At 31.5% G+C, this 18,523-nt stretch overlaps 1 protein-coding gene and 1 pseudogene across 2 annotated transcripts; one reads left to right on the forward strand and one right to left on the reverse strand.

Annotated features, from left to right (window-relative positions):
- The first annotated feature begins 1,138 nt into the window (after positions 1–1,138).
- On the forward strand, positions 1,139–4,681 carry LOC114422772. 2 transcript variants are annotated; one of them, XM_028389309.1, is made up of 9 exons: positions 1,139–1,627; positions 1,895–2,046; positions 2,232–2,327; positions 2,426–2,488; positions 3,088–3,156; positions 3,406–3,508; positions 3,610–3,681; positions 4,129–4,217; positions 4,302–4,337. In XM_028389309.1, the coding sequence occupies exons 1-9, from the start codon at positions 1,300–1,302 to the stop codon at positions 4,320–4,322; spliced, it is 993 nt and encodes a 330-aa protein (XP_028245110.1). In that variant the 5' UTR covers positions 1,139–1,299; the 3' UTR covers positions 4,323–4,337. The 2 variants fall into 2 exon arrangements, with proteins under 2 accessions (XP_028245110.1, XP_028245103.1); XM_028389302.1 differs by having other exon boundaries at positions 1,142–1,627; positions 4,318–4,681.
- A 799-nt stretch (positions 4,682–5,480) lies between these two features.
- LOC114422785 lies at positions 5,481–11,509 on the reverse strand (annotated as a pseudogene).
- Between the last annotated feature and the right edge of the window lie 7,014 nt (positions 11,510–18,523).

An 18,523-nucleotide genomic window follows, 5' to 3' on the forward strand; every position in this document is an offset into this window, starting at 1 on the left:
CATAGAATTGGGCTAGACGTGGTCTTTGTATTTCAAAAGAAATTGTCTCTTTTTTATATAGGTCATTTGTGAAAATAAGAACTACATATAAATAAAGAATCAAAAGGAAGAAAACTTTTTTTAGAAATATCTTTATCATCCTATGTATTTAAGCAACTTGCCATGTACAAATCCATGTTCCAACTTCCATGGTTTGTTGTAGTAAACCCAAATAAGAAAAAGACAAGATGGACTGGATTGATGGATATATTTATAGAAAAGTTATCAGGTGACCACGGAATTAAATTTATCTATTAATGGTGTGAACTACTTATTATGAATATCTCTTAAAAATATGAGCCATTAAATATTAATTATCTCATCGTCACTATTAGAAATGTACTACTGCTTGTAGTAACTAAAAATGAGAGACGCCTATTATACGAAAACAACTTATGATTTGAAGTAATACACACCCAATAATGGTACATAATTAGGAATTTATTTTGCTTTGCTTTTAAAGATTTATTTCTTCTAGATTTCACCCTATTAAATGTAAATTTATTAGCTACGTGTATTAATAGTATATCTCATTTTCCTCAAAAAATAGTATATCTCATTTTAATTATTTAATACAAGTGAAATGCAACTATTTCAATAAAAATTACCATGATTATTTTAGATTAATTAGTAGTATTAAGTTTGAATGCTGTGATTACGAAAAATACTTGGTGAAAAATTTTACGGTAAATAATAATTTTATTCAATTCAATCGTGATTGCTTTATGATCTCTTAAAAAAATGTGTTTATTACAAGAGCGAATCATGTACTAATATCTTGTCCCGAAGGATTGGGTGAACTGTGAAATTAGGTAAATTTGATGCGCTGGGAGAAAGCTTCACGTTAGAAGCTAGATTGCAAAACTGGTAAATGGTATTGTATTAACTTAAAGTAGGTTTAAACTTAGCACCACGCAAATGAAAAATGGAAATTAACCCGTGGCTTTACCATAAACCGAAGACCATAAAAATCATAGAATTTCACGTAACTGGATAGTATAGTTGCCAACGTTATCTCCACATGGCAGGTGGTGAGTGGTTGTTGGGATATTCTCATCAATATGTCTTAGTTGACTACTCCTCTCTCTCTTCCTCACCACACCCAGAGACACAGACACAAATAATAAGAGATTATGATTATGTTGTCATATGTTTCATATTCCAATTGCCTCGGTGGCAATCAATGAACAACGCCAATTCTGAAACTTCTTCTCCTTCTTCTTCTTTTGTTTCTCTTGTGTACTTCTACTTCTTCTGAACATGGAACTGTTGTCTCTGAGACTCACCCCTTCACCTTCGAGTTCGACTTCATCGCTTCCTGCAGCACTTGCTCACTGCTCCAAGCTATGTGAATTTCAGCCGAGGAAGAAGAAGAAGGCGTGCTTCGACGCGCCTAGGCTTGCGGTGCGGTGTGTGAAGGCCTCGGCGGAGCGAACCGGTGATACGATCGATGATGGGGAGGCTCGTAGCGGGTTCACCACACCTGCCATGGAAGTCACCACATTCAATCGAAGCACTTTCAGCGATGCTGCTGACTTTCCCGTTTGGGAAAAGATTGGTGCTGTCGTCAGACTCAGTTATGGTATCGGTGAGTGAGTTTTACTTTTATCTGATTTATGTTATTATCATTACATCACACTAACTTTTCGAATCTAAAATTTCAAACTTTTCTGCTTCCCTTTTTTGTTTCTTTAGCTGAATAGAGAATTGCTTTGTTGTGTAGCACAAGAAGTAAAAGTGTCTGAAAAAAAACTACTCTCTTCAATCAAATCAATGAATTTTCCACTTGGGAAAATGGGAATTTTGATTTTGTTTACTGTGAGTTGAACTTTGCGATGGAATTGCTTTGTTTCAGGGATTTATGGTGCCATGGCTGTTGCGGGGAGTTTTATATGTTCAATCACGGGAATTGACTCTCTGGGTGGTTTCCATCTATCGTTAGATGCCATTTTGGAAGGGCTTGGATATGCAGCTCCTCCAATTATGGCACTTTTGTTTATACTCGATGTAAGTTCATTTATTCATTTTATTTGTGCTTCAACTTTTTTGAAACCCCATGATTGTTGGGGAAAAAATGTATAAAGGGGGAAAATTTGTGATTTTTCTTTGTTCAATTGAATTGAGCCTTAGTCAAAATAAACTCTCCTCTTTTGTAAAGCTTCTAATTAATGAGCCGGCATGGTAATTAATAGGATGAAGTTGTGAAGCTATCACCCCATGCCCGTGCCATCAGAGATGTAGAGGATGAAGAACTGTGGAGCTTTTTCTATGGGATGTCCCCTTGGCAGGTAATTTGATAAAACTTGCTTTATTTGACATACTGAGTATGTTGTTTGGAATCTAGTGCAATGATGAAGAAGGATATCTAATTGATTTTACTTTATAGTTTATACTGATGGTTGCAGCAAGTTCAGTTGGAGAGGAGCTCTTCTACAGGGCTGCTGTTCAGGTTTGTTTAGGAGCTTCTGCCTCTGGTTTTTGATTGTATATGCCAAGAGATGTCTGAAAAATGATATTTGGATAAGCTTAAAATTGGGAATAATGAAATATGTATTTTGGGTTTGACCCATCTATAATAGTACTATATAGTACAATAATACCCTGTAAATAGTTTTGACTTCTATAAAATCTTCTATTATTAGATTCATTCCATAGTTCACTGGGTTTTCAGAATTTTTTATTTGAAAAGTTAGATGTATTGATTGACTGACCAAATTTTACACCACATGACTTCCCTAATTCTTTGAAGAACCCAGTATCGCAATTCTTTGCTTGTATTGTTTTGTTTTTCTTCTTAATGATTATTCAGAATGGAGAAAAACCTTGCTTTTCCCCTTCTGGTATCTGTATCTTGAGATTGATGAAAGAATCACACTTGAGCTATATTTACTTCTGTTCAAACTTATTCAGTGGGTGAATAACTAGAGTTTTATAATGAGAACATCTTCATTGTGAAAATAAAAGAAAAACAATTGTTGGCTTTATAATATTGTTTTCTGCATGGAACACTATATCTGAGTGTAGTAATTTATTGTTGCAATTCTCCAGGGGGCATTGGCTGATATATTTTTACGAGGCAGTAATCTTATAACAGATGTTCAAGGAATGGCATCATTGGTATGTATGTGTACCATCATTGTAGTTTTCCTTTCTTATGTTATAAGGGCGAGTCTTGGTGCAATGATAAGTTTGCTGCCTTATAACATGGTCGTAATGAGTTCTAGTTGCGGAAACAAGAAGCCCCACAATGGTGGGAGCCTCATGCAATTGACAACCCATTATTCCTTTTCCTTTTTATGCTACAAGTATTCAAAGCTAGAAGTTTCATTCTGGTGACTAACTTGTGATTTGTATGGTAAAATGTAGACCGGTGTGCTGCCTCCATTTGTTCCATTTGCTCAAGCATTTGCGGCTGTTCTTACAGCTGTCCTTACTGGTTCTCTCTATTACATGGCTGCCTCTCCTAAAGGTGACTTTGTTAATTTCCCCTTTTATATTTTCCCTACTTTGTTCTCAGTCTGATTAACGATGGCCTCTCCTAATGGTTCTGTCTTTTTCTCTCTCTTTCAGATCCTACTTATGTTGTTGCACCTGTTTTACAATCTCGCTCTGGTCGCCAAGATTTGAAAAAGCTATTTGAAGGTTCGATTCTTTTCTCCTCCCATACTTGGATATTAGAATCAATTCACATCTTTCTTATTTTCAAGCATTCTAGACGAGTTATAATTCTTCATCTATAGATTTATATTATTCTTACAATAAAGTTGCAAGTGCTTACATTTGTGGTGTTTACTGTTGTTTTCATCTTTCTCTAAACAGAAGATTTGGGACAAATTTTGACTTGTTAATTTACTAACGAGTGAGTAATGATGGTATATTTGATCAAGAAAATGTCTTTCAACAACATAAATTACCATTTGATTAAGAAAATATGGAAAAACCATTAAAATTTCATTTCAATATCTATTTGTCATTAATTAGTTGGTTGTGTTGGTGTTTAGGAAAAATGATTCAGAAAAGAGAAGCCTAACTTTGTGCATTTTCTACATATGATGTCTTAATCTCAACCATTCTATTTTTGGTTTGCAGCCTGGTATGAAAAACGGCAAATGAAAAAAATCTATTCCCCACTTCTGGAAGGACTGCTGGCACTATACCTAGGTTTCGAGTGGATCCAAGTAATCCTCAACTTCACATGTTATGTATTTCAAAGCTATTTGGTTGTTTGTCTTGGGTTTGAACTAATTTGTCTTTTTGTTTGGAATGGTTACGTGACAGACTGATAATATTCTTGCTCCCATTATCACACATGGCATATATTCCACTGTGATATTGGGACATGGCCTTTGGAAGATAAATGACCACCGGCGTAGACTACGTCAAAGAATCCAACAGCTCAAGTCAGAAGAAAAAAACTCCAACTAGATTTTGAAATATCCTCCATGTCCATGACTGATTTTGGTTTTAAAAAAAGTGTATATTAGAGTTGTTGTATAAAAAAAAGATATGTATACTCATGTTAGTTTTGGTCTCGTACATACAGAATATGCAGCTTTTGATTACAGAAATTTCGAAATAAGAGTTGTAACTCTTTTTTCCCTTAATAAAATGGAATAATCCAAAAGTGGGTTTTTTTGTGCAATAATAAGGTTGCTAGCATATAATCTGCTGTTCCAACTACGTTCTCGACCCTATTTTAGGATTTGTTTATATACTTATCTCTGGACTACATTAAGTACCAATTATAGGATTTGTTTATATATTTAACTCTGGACCATACTACGTCAAGTACCAATGTTTTCAAAATTGGACCAGTTATTAAACAAAGTGCTAACTCAAAATTTAATGATTCAGACATGATCATATTATGGTTAAATAAGTACTCATATAATAATAATTAAATAGTACAAAATTATATTAAAAAAATACCATATCATAATTTTATAATACTAAAAAATTTAAAATAAAATATAATTTTAGGCATTCAAAATATAAACAAAAGTTCAAATAAAATATATCATAATATTTGAGTCCAAATTTCAATAATACACATCAATATTTATTAATAATAAGTTTACATGTAGAATAAAAAATAAAATGACAAATACTTGAGTTATTTTTTCATTTTAAAAAGAAAAATAAAAAAGTTGTAAGAAACATATTTCATTAACCTACCGTAAACCAGTTTTTTTTTTTCAGGTTTTTAACTTGATTTTATTTATTTTTTCAGGTATTTAACTTGATTTTATTTATTTTTATCAGTTTTTCAATTCTTTGATTTTTCTCTAAACTAATTATGTAGTTTATTTAAACCAAACACAATTGCTTCACTGACTTTTTCATCCAATCATCTAGTTCCATCAGTTTTTCATAATCCTGATAATAGAAGGAAGTAATAAATCTTTTTTTTTCCTAATCATGATATTAGTATGAAATATTCATCATCGAAAGTCATCACTAATATCTTCATAGACGATAAACATCCACTAAAAGTGAATATTCCGTTCCCAAGTATGTCAAAAGATGTTAAAAGAAATTAGGGAAAAGAACATTAGATTTTCATGGGATAAAAAGGTACTTTTTACCGGAGAAATTTATGTGGAATAAACTAGTTTCGCCTATCACGCTGGAGAAAAGTCAGTAACACCGAACTAATCCTCTATACAATTTAACAGAGAAATTATGTTCATATCTCATCTCAACAAAAACATCTTCATAGCCCACGAGACACCAGTATTATTAGTTCCTCTGCTATTCTCACTCTTCCAATTGAGATATGATTCTCGCGAAGACCCAATATCCCTGGGACATATCCGTAAAAAGGCAGTACTCATTCTCGGCATGGTAAGTAGCCAGAAGTTTTAGGTACTTTAATTACTTTCAAATTCAATATGCATAAATTTATTGTTAGTCAAGTCATACCGTAGCCAGAAGTTTGAACATCAAAACCTTCTTCCTGTGACAGAAAAAGAGGGGGGCTTAAGTAAGGAATGTGAGTAGTACAAACGCTTTTCATGAAACAATGAGAATATATTTTCACCTGTAGTTTCCGAATGAGAGGCAAACTCACAGTAATTGAGTAAGGCTTTACATACCCAACAACTTCTTCAGTTGCTTTGCATATGATGAAATTACTATAAATTTTTAGAATATTCTTAAATATAATATGTATGAAAATAGTAGAATATCCTAAAACTATAATGTGTATGAATATGGTAGAACAATCTAGAACTATAATGTGTATGAATATGGTAGAACAATCTAAAACTATAAGTGTATGTATAAGATAGAAAAATCTAGAACTATCATGAAAACTCTAGAAAGACCTAAAGTAATGTAGAAGCATTCACCACCATTGAGAGGTTGGTGACTTGAGCCTATAAATAGGCAATTGGTATGTTGCAATTGATCATCCAAGAAATCAATGATATAGCCTTCTTTCTAAAACAATTCTCTAAAACTATCAACTATCATCTAATAAACTACCAACAGTGGTATCAGAGCTACATTCGGTCATCATACATTGGGCGTAGTTATATTACCTACCTACCATTCCAAAATCCTCCCAACTACTTCAAAAATTTCCTTTGTACTATTAACTCACTCCAATAATATTTTTTCTAAGCTATGGATAACACTACTCAATCGTCAACTATTTCTGTCCCTATCTTCAATGGTGAAAATTATGATTTCTGACGTGTTAAAATGGAAACATATTCTTCATCTCAAGATTTATGGGACATAGTAGAAGAAGGCTTCACTGTTCCCGCGGATACTTCAGCTCTTAATGCATCTCAAGAAAAAGAGTTGAAGAAAAATAAACAGAAAAATTCAAAGGCGTTGTTCACCTTGCAACAAGCGGTGACTGATCCAATTTTTCCAAGAATTATGGGAGCTAAGACTGCCAAAGAAGCGTGGAACACATTGTAGGAGAAGTTTCAAGGAAGTGTTAAGGTACGTGCCGTTAAACTTCAATATCTAAGAAGAGATTTTGAACTATTGAAGATGAAGGAGTCTGAGACAGTTAAAGATTACTATTCTAAAGTTAAAGAAATAATTAATCAAATGAGAGCTTTTGGGAAAAATATTCTTGACAAGAAAATTGTTGAGAAAATTCTAATTACTATGCTCCAAAAATTTGACCCAATCGTGACAACGATTGAGGAAACCAAAGATCTGTCCACTCTATTAGACAGAACTTGTGGACTCTCTTGAAGCATATGAGCAAAGACTATATAGGCATAAAGAAGATACACTTGAAAATGTCTTCCAGTCAAAGTTTAAATTTCAGCCCCAAAACAAAGAAAATGGAAGAAAGAAAAATTATGGAGAAACTTCCAGAAAGCATAGCCAGAGGTATATATTGTGGCAGGGCACGTAGAGAAGATTCTTGATCCTAGTGAGAAAACATAGCCAGAGGTATATATTGTGGCATATTACGGAATAAAAATTCACGATCCTAGTGAGAAAGCATAGCCAGAGGTATATATTGTGGCAGGGCACGTGGAGAAAATTCTCGATCCTAGTGAGAAAGCATAGCCAGAGGTATATATTGTGGCATATTACGAAACTTCTTGCAATGGTTGCATTGTGGCATATTACGGAACCAACAATTTTTCTCTGCGTGGCCTTGTCTTTTGCATATATTACACGGAGGATTTTTATCTGTTTTGTTTTTAAGGAAATTCCTAGAACCTTCTCTTATTCTGGAAGTTTCTCCATAATTTTTCTTTCCTCCATTTTCTTTGTTTTGGGGCTGAAATTTAAATTTTGACTGGAAGACATTTTCAAGTGTATCTTCTTTATGCCTATATAGTCTTTGCTCATATGCTTCAAGAGAGTCCACAAGTTCTGTCTGATAGAGTGGACAGATCTTTGGTTTCCTCAATCGTTGTCACGATTGGGTCAAATTTTTGGAGCATAGTAATTAAAATTTTCTCAACAATTTTCTTGTCAAGAATATTTTTCCCAAAAGCTCTCATTTGATTAATTATTTCTTTAACTTTAGAATAGTAATCTTTAACTGTCTTAGACTCCTTCATCTTCAATAGTTCAAAATCTCTTCTTAGATATTGAAGTTTAACGGCACGAACCTTAACACTTCCTTGAAACTCCTCCTACAATGTGTTCCACGCTTCTTTGGCAGTCTTAGCTCCCATAATTCTTGGAAAAATTGGATCAGTCACCGCTTGTTGCAAGGTGAACAACGCCTTTGAATTTTTCTGTTTATTTTTCTTCAACTCTTTTTCTTGAGATGCATTAAGAACTGAAGTATCTGCGGGAACAGTGAAGCCTTCTTCTACTATGTCCCATAAATCTTGAGATGAAGAATATGTTTCCATTTTAACACGTCAGAAATCAAAATTTTTACCATTGAAGATAGGGACAGAAATAGTTGACGATTGAGTAGTGTTATCCATAGCTTAGAAAAAATATTATTGGAGTGAGTTAATAGTACAAAGGAAATTTTTGAAGTAGTTGGGAGGATTTTGGAATGGTAGGTAGGTAATATAACTACGCCCAATGTATGATGACCGAACGTAGCTCTGATACCACTGTTGGTAGTTTATTAGATGATAGTTGATAGTTTTTGAGAATTGTTTTAGAAAGAAGGCTATATCATTGATTTCTTGGATGATCAATTGCAACATACCAATTGCCTATTTATAGGCTCAAGTCACCAACCTCTCAATGGTGGTGAACGTTTCTACATTACTTTAGGTCTTTCTAGAGTTTTCATGATAGATTAGTATCATGATAATTCTATATTCTTTTATCTTATACATACACTTATAGTTCTAGATTGTTCTACCATATTCATACACATTATAGTTCTAGATTGTTTTACCATATTCATACACACTATAGTTCTAGGATATTCTACTATTTTCATACATATTATATTTAAGAATATTCTAAAAATTTGTAGCAATTTCAACAACTCTCATTCTATAAATAACGAATTTGCAATTGCAATAAGCTACTAGTAAAATAAATAACAAAAATTGAACCCATAACTTCCAAACAACTACTTTTGACTGTACTGTAGGATGTAGCTTACTTGTAGAATGGAGTTAATCTGCAACAAACAAACAAGAGAAAAGATATCTGTAATGCCATGCCATTCCTAGAAAATGCCTTGAATAATTCTAACTAAGGAGGAGAATAAACCTGACATCTCCTGAAATAGTACATTCCCCTGGAATTTGATTGATTCCACCTCCTGGATCTGCAGCAAAGAAATAATAATTACGAAATTTTGTAGCTTTTGTTAATAAAAAAAAGAAATATGAAAACAGCTACCCATAACTTACAACTCCATTGGGTTGGTTTCATGGTTGAAGGGGTTGCAAACCCATAAACCTGTTCCTGAGGATGAAGTGGGAAGTCTCGATAAAATCACAACTGAATTTCCTTTAGAGCATCCATGGCTAGCTCTAGCACATTTATGGCCTACAAGTAACCAAACAGAAGATAAGTTTACAATTGGGATACATACAACAAACATGCCTTGATTTCAACTCTTGCTCACATTATTATTCCTCGTCTATATAAACTTAAGGATACATTGTTTTTTCTTACATCATTAAGTACGTGTCAGGTTACTCGTTTAGGATGTGAAAATTCATATTAATTGCAAAACTACTCCTTGTAGCTTCTACATCTTTCTTTAGATTGACGTGAAAAAATAGGCATACTTGCATCATAAATGAGATACCAAACCTGCTATAATACAATTATCTGTTTGGAATTTGGATACTTGGTCCAGTACTCAAGCAGCAGGGGTATGGTCCATGAAAAATACAAATATAGAATTGGCATTTCTTTTATATCTGAAAGTATGAATACCCAGCAATTATAATCTTTGATATACACACAATCAAGCTATTTTCTTCTCCTTAGTTTTGTCAAGGATAAGCTTGGAAGTGAAGGTGTATAACCAGGGATGAAATTATAGTACAACAGAAATATTTAAATTTTTACTGAAATAGAATATAGGTAGTATATTGTTGGGGTGGACTATCATAGAGTTGCAATCCACTTGCAATAGTCCCACATCTTTGTTATACATGTATAAATTATTATAGCTAATTTTACCTCCCAACTTTCCCTTCTATCTGCCTGTTTTCAGCTCAATTAAGCATACCCTAAATTTCAGCAGATAAAACCAAAGAATAGTCTTCATCAATCCTTTGTTATAACAATGTCACATGTTAACCATCATGTTAACCACCCTACCCTTTAAATCCAAACCAATCACATCATAAACTAGCCTGGATGTCCTGACTCCAATTACCAACAAACTAATATTTTTGTTCCTATGATGCAGTTCATAAACCAATTTCAGGGTAGGCAGTTGAGAAGAACATCTTTCACGAGATTCATCCATTCCCAAAACACTAACATGGACACAATCATAATCAAATGCAGACTCCAGAGAAGCAATTATGTTGGTTCACTCACATGCAAGACTGAGAACTTTCTCAATATTATGTAACTGTTAAGTCTTTATCCTAGAGAAAACACCATTGCTAAAAAAGAAAAGCCTAATTGTAGTGAAGAACGTAAGAGCATACTTTATGAGCTAATCCACTATGAAAGAGCCTCCCGGTGACGTGAAGTTTCCAGGGTATCATACCACCAGTCCCTACGCCTGGTTGTTTATCCGCCGTGTCAATCCAATACCTGAGAAGAAACTGCACAAATTTAAAACTCGCAGAAACATTACAATTGGAACTGAGATTGCTACCAAAGTTTTTCAAAAGAGACAAATTCAGAGCTACTTACACATTTCTTTAACTCTTAATTCAAATATGCAAGAGAAATAAGAAAGGCTTACAGAGGACCATCCTTGAGCTTATTGAGGAGGCCATCTTTGACGAGTGCATCCACACCAACACCAGTTATCGCAGAATTTTCTTCATTGGCTATAAAAACAGCAACAATAGTTGACTTCAAATTGGACTTGGTTTCCCCGAGTTTCCTCACGAGTTCGGTGACAAGTGCCACGTGTCCCAAACAATCGGTAGTTCCACGACCCCGAAGCTTATCCCCGTCAACGGTCAACGAAAGGGGATCGAAATCCCAGTCGTTGGGATTGACGGTGACGACGTCCATGTGGCATCCGACGAAGGAGAGGATTTTGCCGGGAACGGTGCCGGGGTACTCGATGATGAGGTTCCCTCTGCCGGCGTGGTATGTGACGTGGTTGACGAGCAAGGGGCCACCGCTGGAGGTGGTGCTGAACGGTAACAGAATGTCCAAGACGTGCTTCACCACTCTGTCCTCTTGCGGAATAAGCTCCGGCGGGTGCTTCGATTCACCAATCAGCTTCGAGAGAAGAGGCACGAAGGAGTCCCTCTCCAGATCCCCCAGAGTTGCTAACAAGTTCGCCGCCATGGAATTTCCAAATCCTTCCTCTTTCTACAGATTTCATGTTCCCTGTTCCTATTGTTTCTGTTACTTCCACAGTGTTTATGTTTCGGTTGAATTATAAAAATTTATAAATTAAAACATAATTTAATATATAATTTTTTTATTTTATTTTATATCATTTTATATATTTTTATTTTGAATATTTTACGTATTTTTATTTAATTTTACCAAATTATATTTAAATTTCATAAATTAATATATGAATTATTTACATAAACTATTTTGTAAATTCATTTTAATATACAAATTATTTTTACTCTAATTATATAGATGAGTTTAGATTATTTAAATATTAATTAAATTTTTTAATTTTTATAAATTACATAAAATAATCTATATTAGTTTATGTATTTTTTAAATGATAATAAAATAACAATAATTTTACATGCATAACACTTTATTAATTTATATTAAAATAAAGTTTTATAATAAAAATAAATACATGTAAAATTAAATATTAATATTTTGTTTTAGTTTATACATTTTTATAATTCAAAAATAAATATAACTCTTAACTTATGATAAATGTAAAATAAAATTTATAAAATTACTTAAACAAATGAAGTGTTTTATGATTTATTATTTTGTCTTTAAATAGAAAGTCATGGATTTCAACTCTCATTGATATTTTACTTATTTTTTTTATTTAATTCCTTGTCACATAGTTATCATGTCAATAATTTACATAAATCTTAGGTCAATACTAATATGTCACATCAAAGTTAACATTTAACTTTTGATGGATAATTGATGAAATTATTAAAAAAAATTATTTTGAAAAACAAAAAAACTAAATGTCTTGATTTAAAAATATAAGAACCAAAATTCCTCATATATGACAAGACTTTTTATTTTCTATTTTATTTAATCATTTGTCACATAAATGTTGTGTTAAGGGCCTTCATAAATATCATGTCACTACTCATACACTACATCAAAGTCAACGATTAACTTTGGATGGTCAATTGATGAAAGGATAGATTTTTTTTTTGTTCTGAAAAATAAAAAGATTAAATGTTTTGATTTAGAAATATGAAAATGAAAATCATAGATTTAAAATTATAGGAAGATAAAAATTACAATTTAGTCATGAATTACGATACAAATTAATATCATAGATTTATTTGATTCCTATTAATAAAGGTAATTCATATAATAATTAATTTGGTTATGTTTATAAATGGTAAGTTATATCTAATTAATTCAATTTTAATTAAAAAAAAGATGCCAATTACTATTAAAAATAGTAAATTATATGAAAATTAATTTTATTACTTTGAAAAGATAACTTGCAATTAAAATTAATTAAAAGAGGGTGTATAAAAGTAGATAATAGAACACATGATTTCATTGTGTTGTTTGGGAGAAAAAAATACATAATGGAATTATAATTCCATTGTTAAATGGAATCATGATTAGTGTAGGGGTGAAAAAATATATGCAACAAATACAAGGGAAGTATGTTTCCAAACTTTCCAAGGAAAGGGCAATTTTGAAAAGAAAAAAAAAAAACTACTCGTGTGAGAATAGTAGTTACCGAGCTCACATTGGGCCACAAAAAAGGATATGGATTCCAGCCCTTATATTGTGTGTATGAACTAAATTCCTCTAAGCTTATGTATGCACCAATGTTCAGATACATGCAAGTTACAACTATCAAATTTTCTCGGGATATAATTTTTTTTATTACTTAATTATTATATACATTTAATACAGAAAATGTTTCAATTGATTATTTTAAAAAAATAATAACTTCTTTATAAATCTATTTTAAAAGTCGTAATCTATGATTATTTTTTTAACAAAATTTAATAATTGTAATAACTTTTCACTGTTGGTGAATTATGAATATAATAATTTTAACAATATTTTTATTGAGAGACTTCCTTTTGATGAGATATATACGTGGATTATAGTAGTAGAAACTGGGCGTACATGGATAGTCATAAAAAATTGAAATTGATGAAGAAGAATTGTATATATTATAAATAAATAAGCAGAAGAAGTAATATTATGAAAATTGAAAAAGACCAAGTGGGAATTGTCATATTCTGAAATGTATGTATACGTCTATTTTTGTGCGGGAAGTGTCACTGTTAAGAACAGTCAATTGTTTAGAAGGAAGGGAAAAGGGTTCCATGCAGATAAGGATAAGAAAAAGGCAATGATTACTGATTTGTGAATGACTGGGTATCCGAGCCCACACACACTGACCACGACTAAACCTCAATCCCACTTCCCACATGCTTCACTTTTAATTAAGTTTTAACAACCCAACCCATCCCACTCTCCACTCTCCCACCACCTAATCACCTAATTTAATTACCATTACCATTAAGTATCTAATCCAGCATAAATGAATCATTAATTTATTGCCATTTTGATTCTTAAATATATGTTAAAATTATTACTCAGATTATATTTTTATTGAAATGGTTGTTAAATTACACTTTCAATTACTTATTTTAGAAAAAATTAATTTCAGAGAATAAAATAATAATTTATGTACTTTGAGGACTTAAATGATATCACTAATTTACTAAAAAATTTATTATACTAGAACACGAGATAAAAAAAAACTTTGTATAAATAAATTTTAAAATTCGAGGGCGAGTCCTGGTGTAGCGGTAAAGTTGTGTCTTGGTGACTTGTTGGTCATGGGTTCAAATTCGGAAACAGCCTCTTTGCATATGCAAGGATAAGGTTGCGTACAATATCCCTCCCCCGTACCTTCGCATAGCGAAGAACCTCTAGGCAATGGGGGGTATGAAGTTTTTGAGGGCGAGTCCTGGTGCAGCGATAAAGTTATGCCTTGGTGACTTGTTGATCATGGATTCGAATCCGGAAACCATACCTTCGCATAGCGAAGAGCCTCTGGGCGTACGAAGTTTTTTTTTAAATAAATTTTAAAATTCAGGTTTTTCAAGCTTTTTAAAAGAGAATGGTAACCAACATTATGTTAATCTAGACGAAAGTCAAACTTGACTCTCAAATGAAGTTTTGGTGAGTCTTGTGATAGAAAAAACATAATAAAAAGGAAAAATTTTCACCAAAAACAGCTAAACTAGCTTTATTATTGAAAATTAATCATTCACGAACTTGGCAAATTATTCACAATTATAATATAATATGCAAAAAAAAAAAAAAAACTATATAAGAATGGTTCTGTTGCGGGTGAATAATTAATAAACCGAATTCATATTATTGGTGCGCTATCTGGTCGTACATAATTAATATAATTATGCATGCATAGCATAGTACTATATTCAGAGAAGAAATGCATCCTAACTTATATTTATTTTATAAGAAGCATTATACTATAACTATCCACATTTAGTAATTAGTAGGTTGAATTTCCTAAAAAGTAACCTGGATCTGGTTAAATATTCCTTTGCCTACCTACTACATATGAATGCAAAGGCGCACACGGAGATGTAAGAAGTAAAGGACACTGAATTCATGGTCGTGAGATATCTGAACAAGTATATCATGAGAGACAGAACTCAGAAGTGTTCAGAAAGAGCGTAAATAGTATTGTAAGAGAGACGATGATGGTCATGGAATGGTAATAAATTATAGGTAGAAGAAGGAGAGGGGGACCAAATGAAAGTTGAAGTAATTCATGCAGAGCCCATAAATATATATATGTGCTTCTCTTAGCTGGCTGTCCTGCGCTCCTATGCTTTTCGCGGGGACCGCGACAGGGTAACGTTAATCAGATAATGTCTCAACTATATATCATCAAACTAAACCAACCAGGCGCTATTAATATTACTGTTTACAAAAATGATTTGTGGACACCACGAATCTATTTGTTACCCAGAGATTTGAACAGAGAAAAGAAAGAACAAAAATATACATATTCAATGTAATATATATATATATATATACCGTTAACTTGATGTGACTTTAATATGTATTATGTACGGTCTAATTATATAATATTGTATGATTTATTTTATCATATTAGATAATTAAGTTTGCAAATTTGATTTTTTTTAATTTAATGTATTTTAAAAAACATTTTAATCTTTAATTAATTCATAATCTTTCTCATTCTAAACCTTACTTTCCCTGTGTTTTATCAATCATGTGATTGCACATTCACATTGCATGCGTCAATTAAGAGAACGTGTCATGTGTGTGGGTGAATTGCCAAAATGATTAGGTAGTATTTTTCTCGACATTTGATATTAGCTCGTAGAAATTCAGAACATCAATTCAAACAGTTTTTTGCTTTGTTTTTTTTTTTTTTTATTGACCAAAAAGAATTTATTATATAAAGAGATATCGGTACCAGAAGTAGCTGAGATAAGTTACATAACTGCAATTCAGTTACCAAAGGAATCCTGTTAAGTGATATTTTGACTCCTAAAGTGCAACAAAAATACTTGTTAACCAGCGAATCCCATTCTCCTCTACCTCCCTATCTCACTCCATATATACCCCTCCCTTGCTGTATTCAGTGTAATATGTTTCCCCCAAACAGAGCTAAGTATTACCCCATTTCAAATATCCACACAAAAGTAACATGAAAACAAGTGTAAAATTACAAATCCCTGTGCAGCTTTTCGGTGATGCACACTCCCGATGGCCGTTTTGCTCTGTCAATTCACGAAAATCGACTCAAAATAAAAAGCTCCTCTAATAGAGCTTGTGATTCATTGAGAGATATAGCCTTCCCAAGTTCTATCAATTTTTCAAGTTTGTTCAATATTCATTACCTTCACGCGGAGAAGGCTGGATTTAGAATTAAGAAGATTAAAAATTAATTAAGGATTAAAGTGTTTTTTTAAATATATTAAATTAAAATTAAAAAAAATTAAAAATTGAATTTGTAAAAAAGTTCTTAAGATTTAATTACAAAAAATAAAAAAATTAAAGTCAATTATCTTATGTGACAAAATAAGTCACATAACATTATATGATAAATACATCTTTAGGTCACACTAAAATAACGACTATAAAAAAAATGCATTTTTAGAGAAGTTTAATATTTGACATATACACAAAGCATATGTAAAATATACATAAGTTTGTAAAGAATATGGTAAAATCTCATCTAAGAAGTAAAATAATTCCAATATTTCATCCCAAATAATGAGTTGGGGTTCAAACTCTTGGTCATCTATTAAATATGAAATTTTATCTTATCAATCCTTGAGGTTTGCTTATTTAATATTGATTCCATCTTAAATAAGATTTTCTTTTCCTAGTAAAGATACGTAACATAAGAAAAAATAACAAATTTGAAATCTGTTTGATACATTAAAGAGTAAATTGGTCGTGGTAGAAAAAAAGAAGTTACTAGTCGTAGTAGAAATAGACCATGGCCTTGGTATGAAGCTTTCTTACTATGTACGTCAAGGAATACCCAGTTGAGGACAAAAGAAATCTATTATATATTAGCATTACTTTTATGTATATATGTCCTCAAACTATTACTTTCTTTCTTAAATAGTCTTTTTTTACAAGGCTTAAATAGTCTTTAAAAGTAAAACATTTGTTTAAATATATAATCCTTAAATGATTGAATATCTATAATTTTAGTCCCTGAGATTATGTGTCCAATACTATTTAGGCACTAATTATAATTTGAAGCATTTTTTTTTAATATTTGAGGAACTATTTGGAATGATTTCTAATATTTATGAAATTACTTAATAGTTTTTCGTTTTTTCAAAACCATTTACGAGAAAGAATATGAAATGTGATTTGCTCCATATAATATGAATCAGACGTGCCATTTATAAAAAATAATTAAATTGAGTTTTAAACTAGTGTGAAACTTTTATATATCTATCTCTCTCTATATATAGATATAAATCAATAATATATTTAAACTTATTCTCATTTTACTTTGAGTTTAATTATTATAATACATAATTGATGTAAAGTTTTTTTTTTTACATTGTCAATCACACTTCAAATTATATGTCTGACTTTTAAAGATATAGTATTTTGTGATTGATTGACCTACATACCAATTAAATTCTTGCTTACATTAGTATTTTTTATTTTTCGTCTTTGTAAAATTATGTTGTTTTATTTTTATGTCATTATAACAATTTATATAATGTATTTTACAATTCAAAACACTATTTAAAGTGTTTTAAGAATTAAAAACAAAAAAAAATTATGTGTTAGGACTAAAAACAAAAAAAAAGAATTACAATGAAAATAATACTAAATTATAAGGATTAAAATTATATTTAAACCTTTATAATATAAGGGCAAACAAATTATAAGCAAATAAAAATAAACATATTAATGAAAAATAATCATCAAACTAAATTAAAAATAAACATATTTAAATATTCATTGAGTTCACTTACTATTAATATATAGTTTTCTATATCATACAAAAACTTGCAATAAATGATCACCATATTTTCAAGACACTTCTTTCGTATTGGACTCTAGAATTGCAACTTATCAAAAAGATTACCTCGATTCAAAATTCTAACAACTCAAATAAGAAGTTATAGATACAGGAGGTTAAAAAAAATGCTAACAGATCAAATGGCCAAAAATGCCCGAATCAAAATCGGTTACAAATGATCAAGTTGCAAGGCAACTTTAATGCACCTTGGAGCATGGGAGTATTTCTCAGTCTGGAATAAACTAATAGAGTAATGGTTTTTCTCCCAAATAGATAAAATTCCCAATAGGGGCCTTTGGCCTTAGTAGTATGTGATAAAATAACAACAATTAATAACTCCTTTTTGACAAAAAAATTTAGCACCAAAAAATTATCGTTATTTTCATCTTTTATATCCTAGATTTGTGATCTGACATAATGGTTCAGAAAATTATCCAAACTGCTTCCCTCTCCACATACTCATACGATACACAATAAATTAAATTCTGGGTGAGAATTGAAGATATGACGTGGATAAAACACCACGACGGGTATTTAATTATACGTGTGTGGGGTTAACCATCAAGTCCAGTCAAAAGACATATATACACTACCAGTGAAATTGTGACTGCCGTTAAGCCGTGACATTACTCATTGGCATAAAAATGTAAAGAGGAATGGTATCTG

The sequence above is a fragment of the Glycine soja genome, chromosome 1, assembly GCF_004193775.1.
Source record: "Glycine soja cultivar W05 chromosome 1, ASM419377v2, whole genome shotgun sequence".
NCBI classification, from domain to species: Eukaryota; Viridiplantae; Streptophyta; class Magnoliopsida; order Fabales; family Fabaceae; genus Glycine; species Glycine soja.

What these genes read in the sequence shown, in the direction of transcription:
- LOC114422772 (XM_028389302.1), top strand. Translation starts at nt 1,300, where the DNA reads ATGGAACTGTTGTCTCTGAGACTCACCCCTTCACCTTCGAGTTCGACT. An exon ending in TCTACAGGGCTGCTGTTCAG is followed by an intron (nt 2,489 to 3,087) that starts GTTTGTTTAGGA and finishes GCAATTCTCCAG; the next exon opens with GGGGCATTGGCTGATATATT. An exon ending in TAGGTTTCGAGTGGATCCAA is followed by an intron (nt 4,218 to 4,317) that starts GTAATCCTCAAC and finishes GTTACGTGACAG; the next exon opens with ACTGATAATATTCTTGCTCC.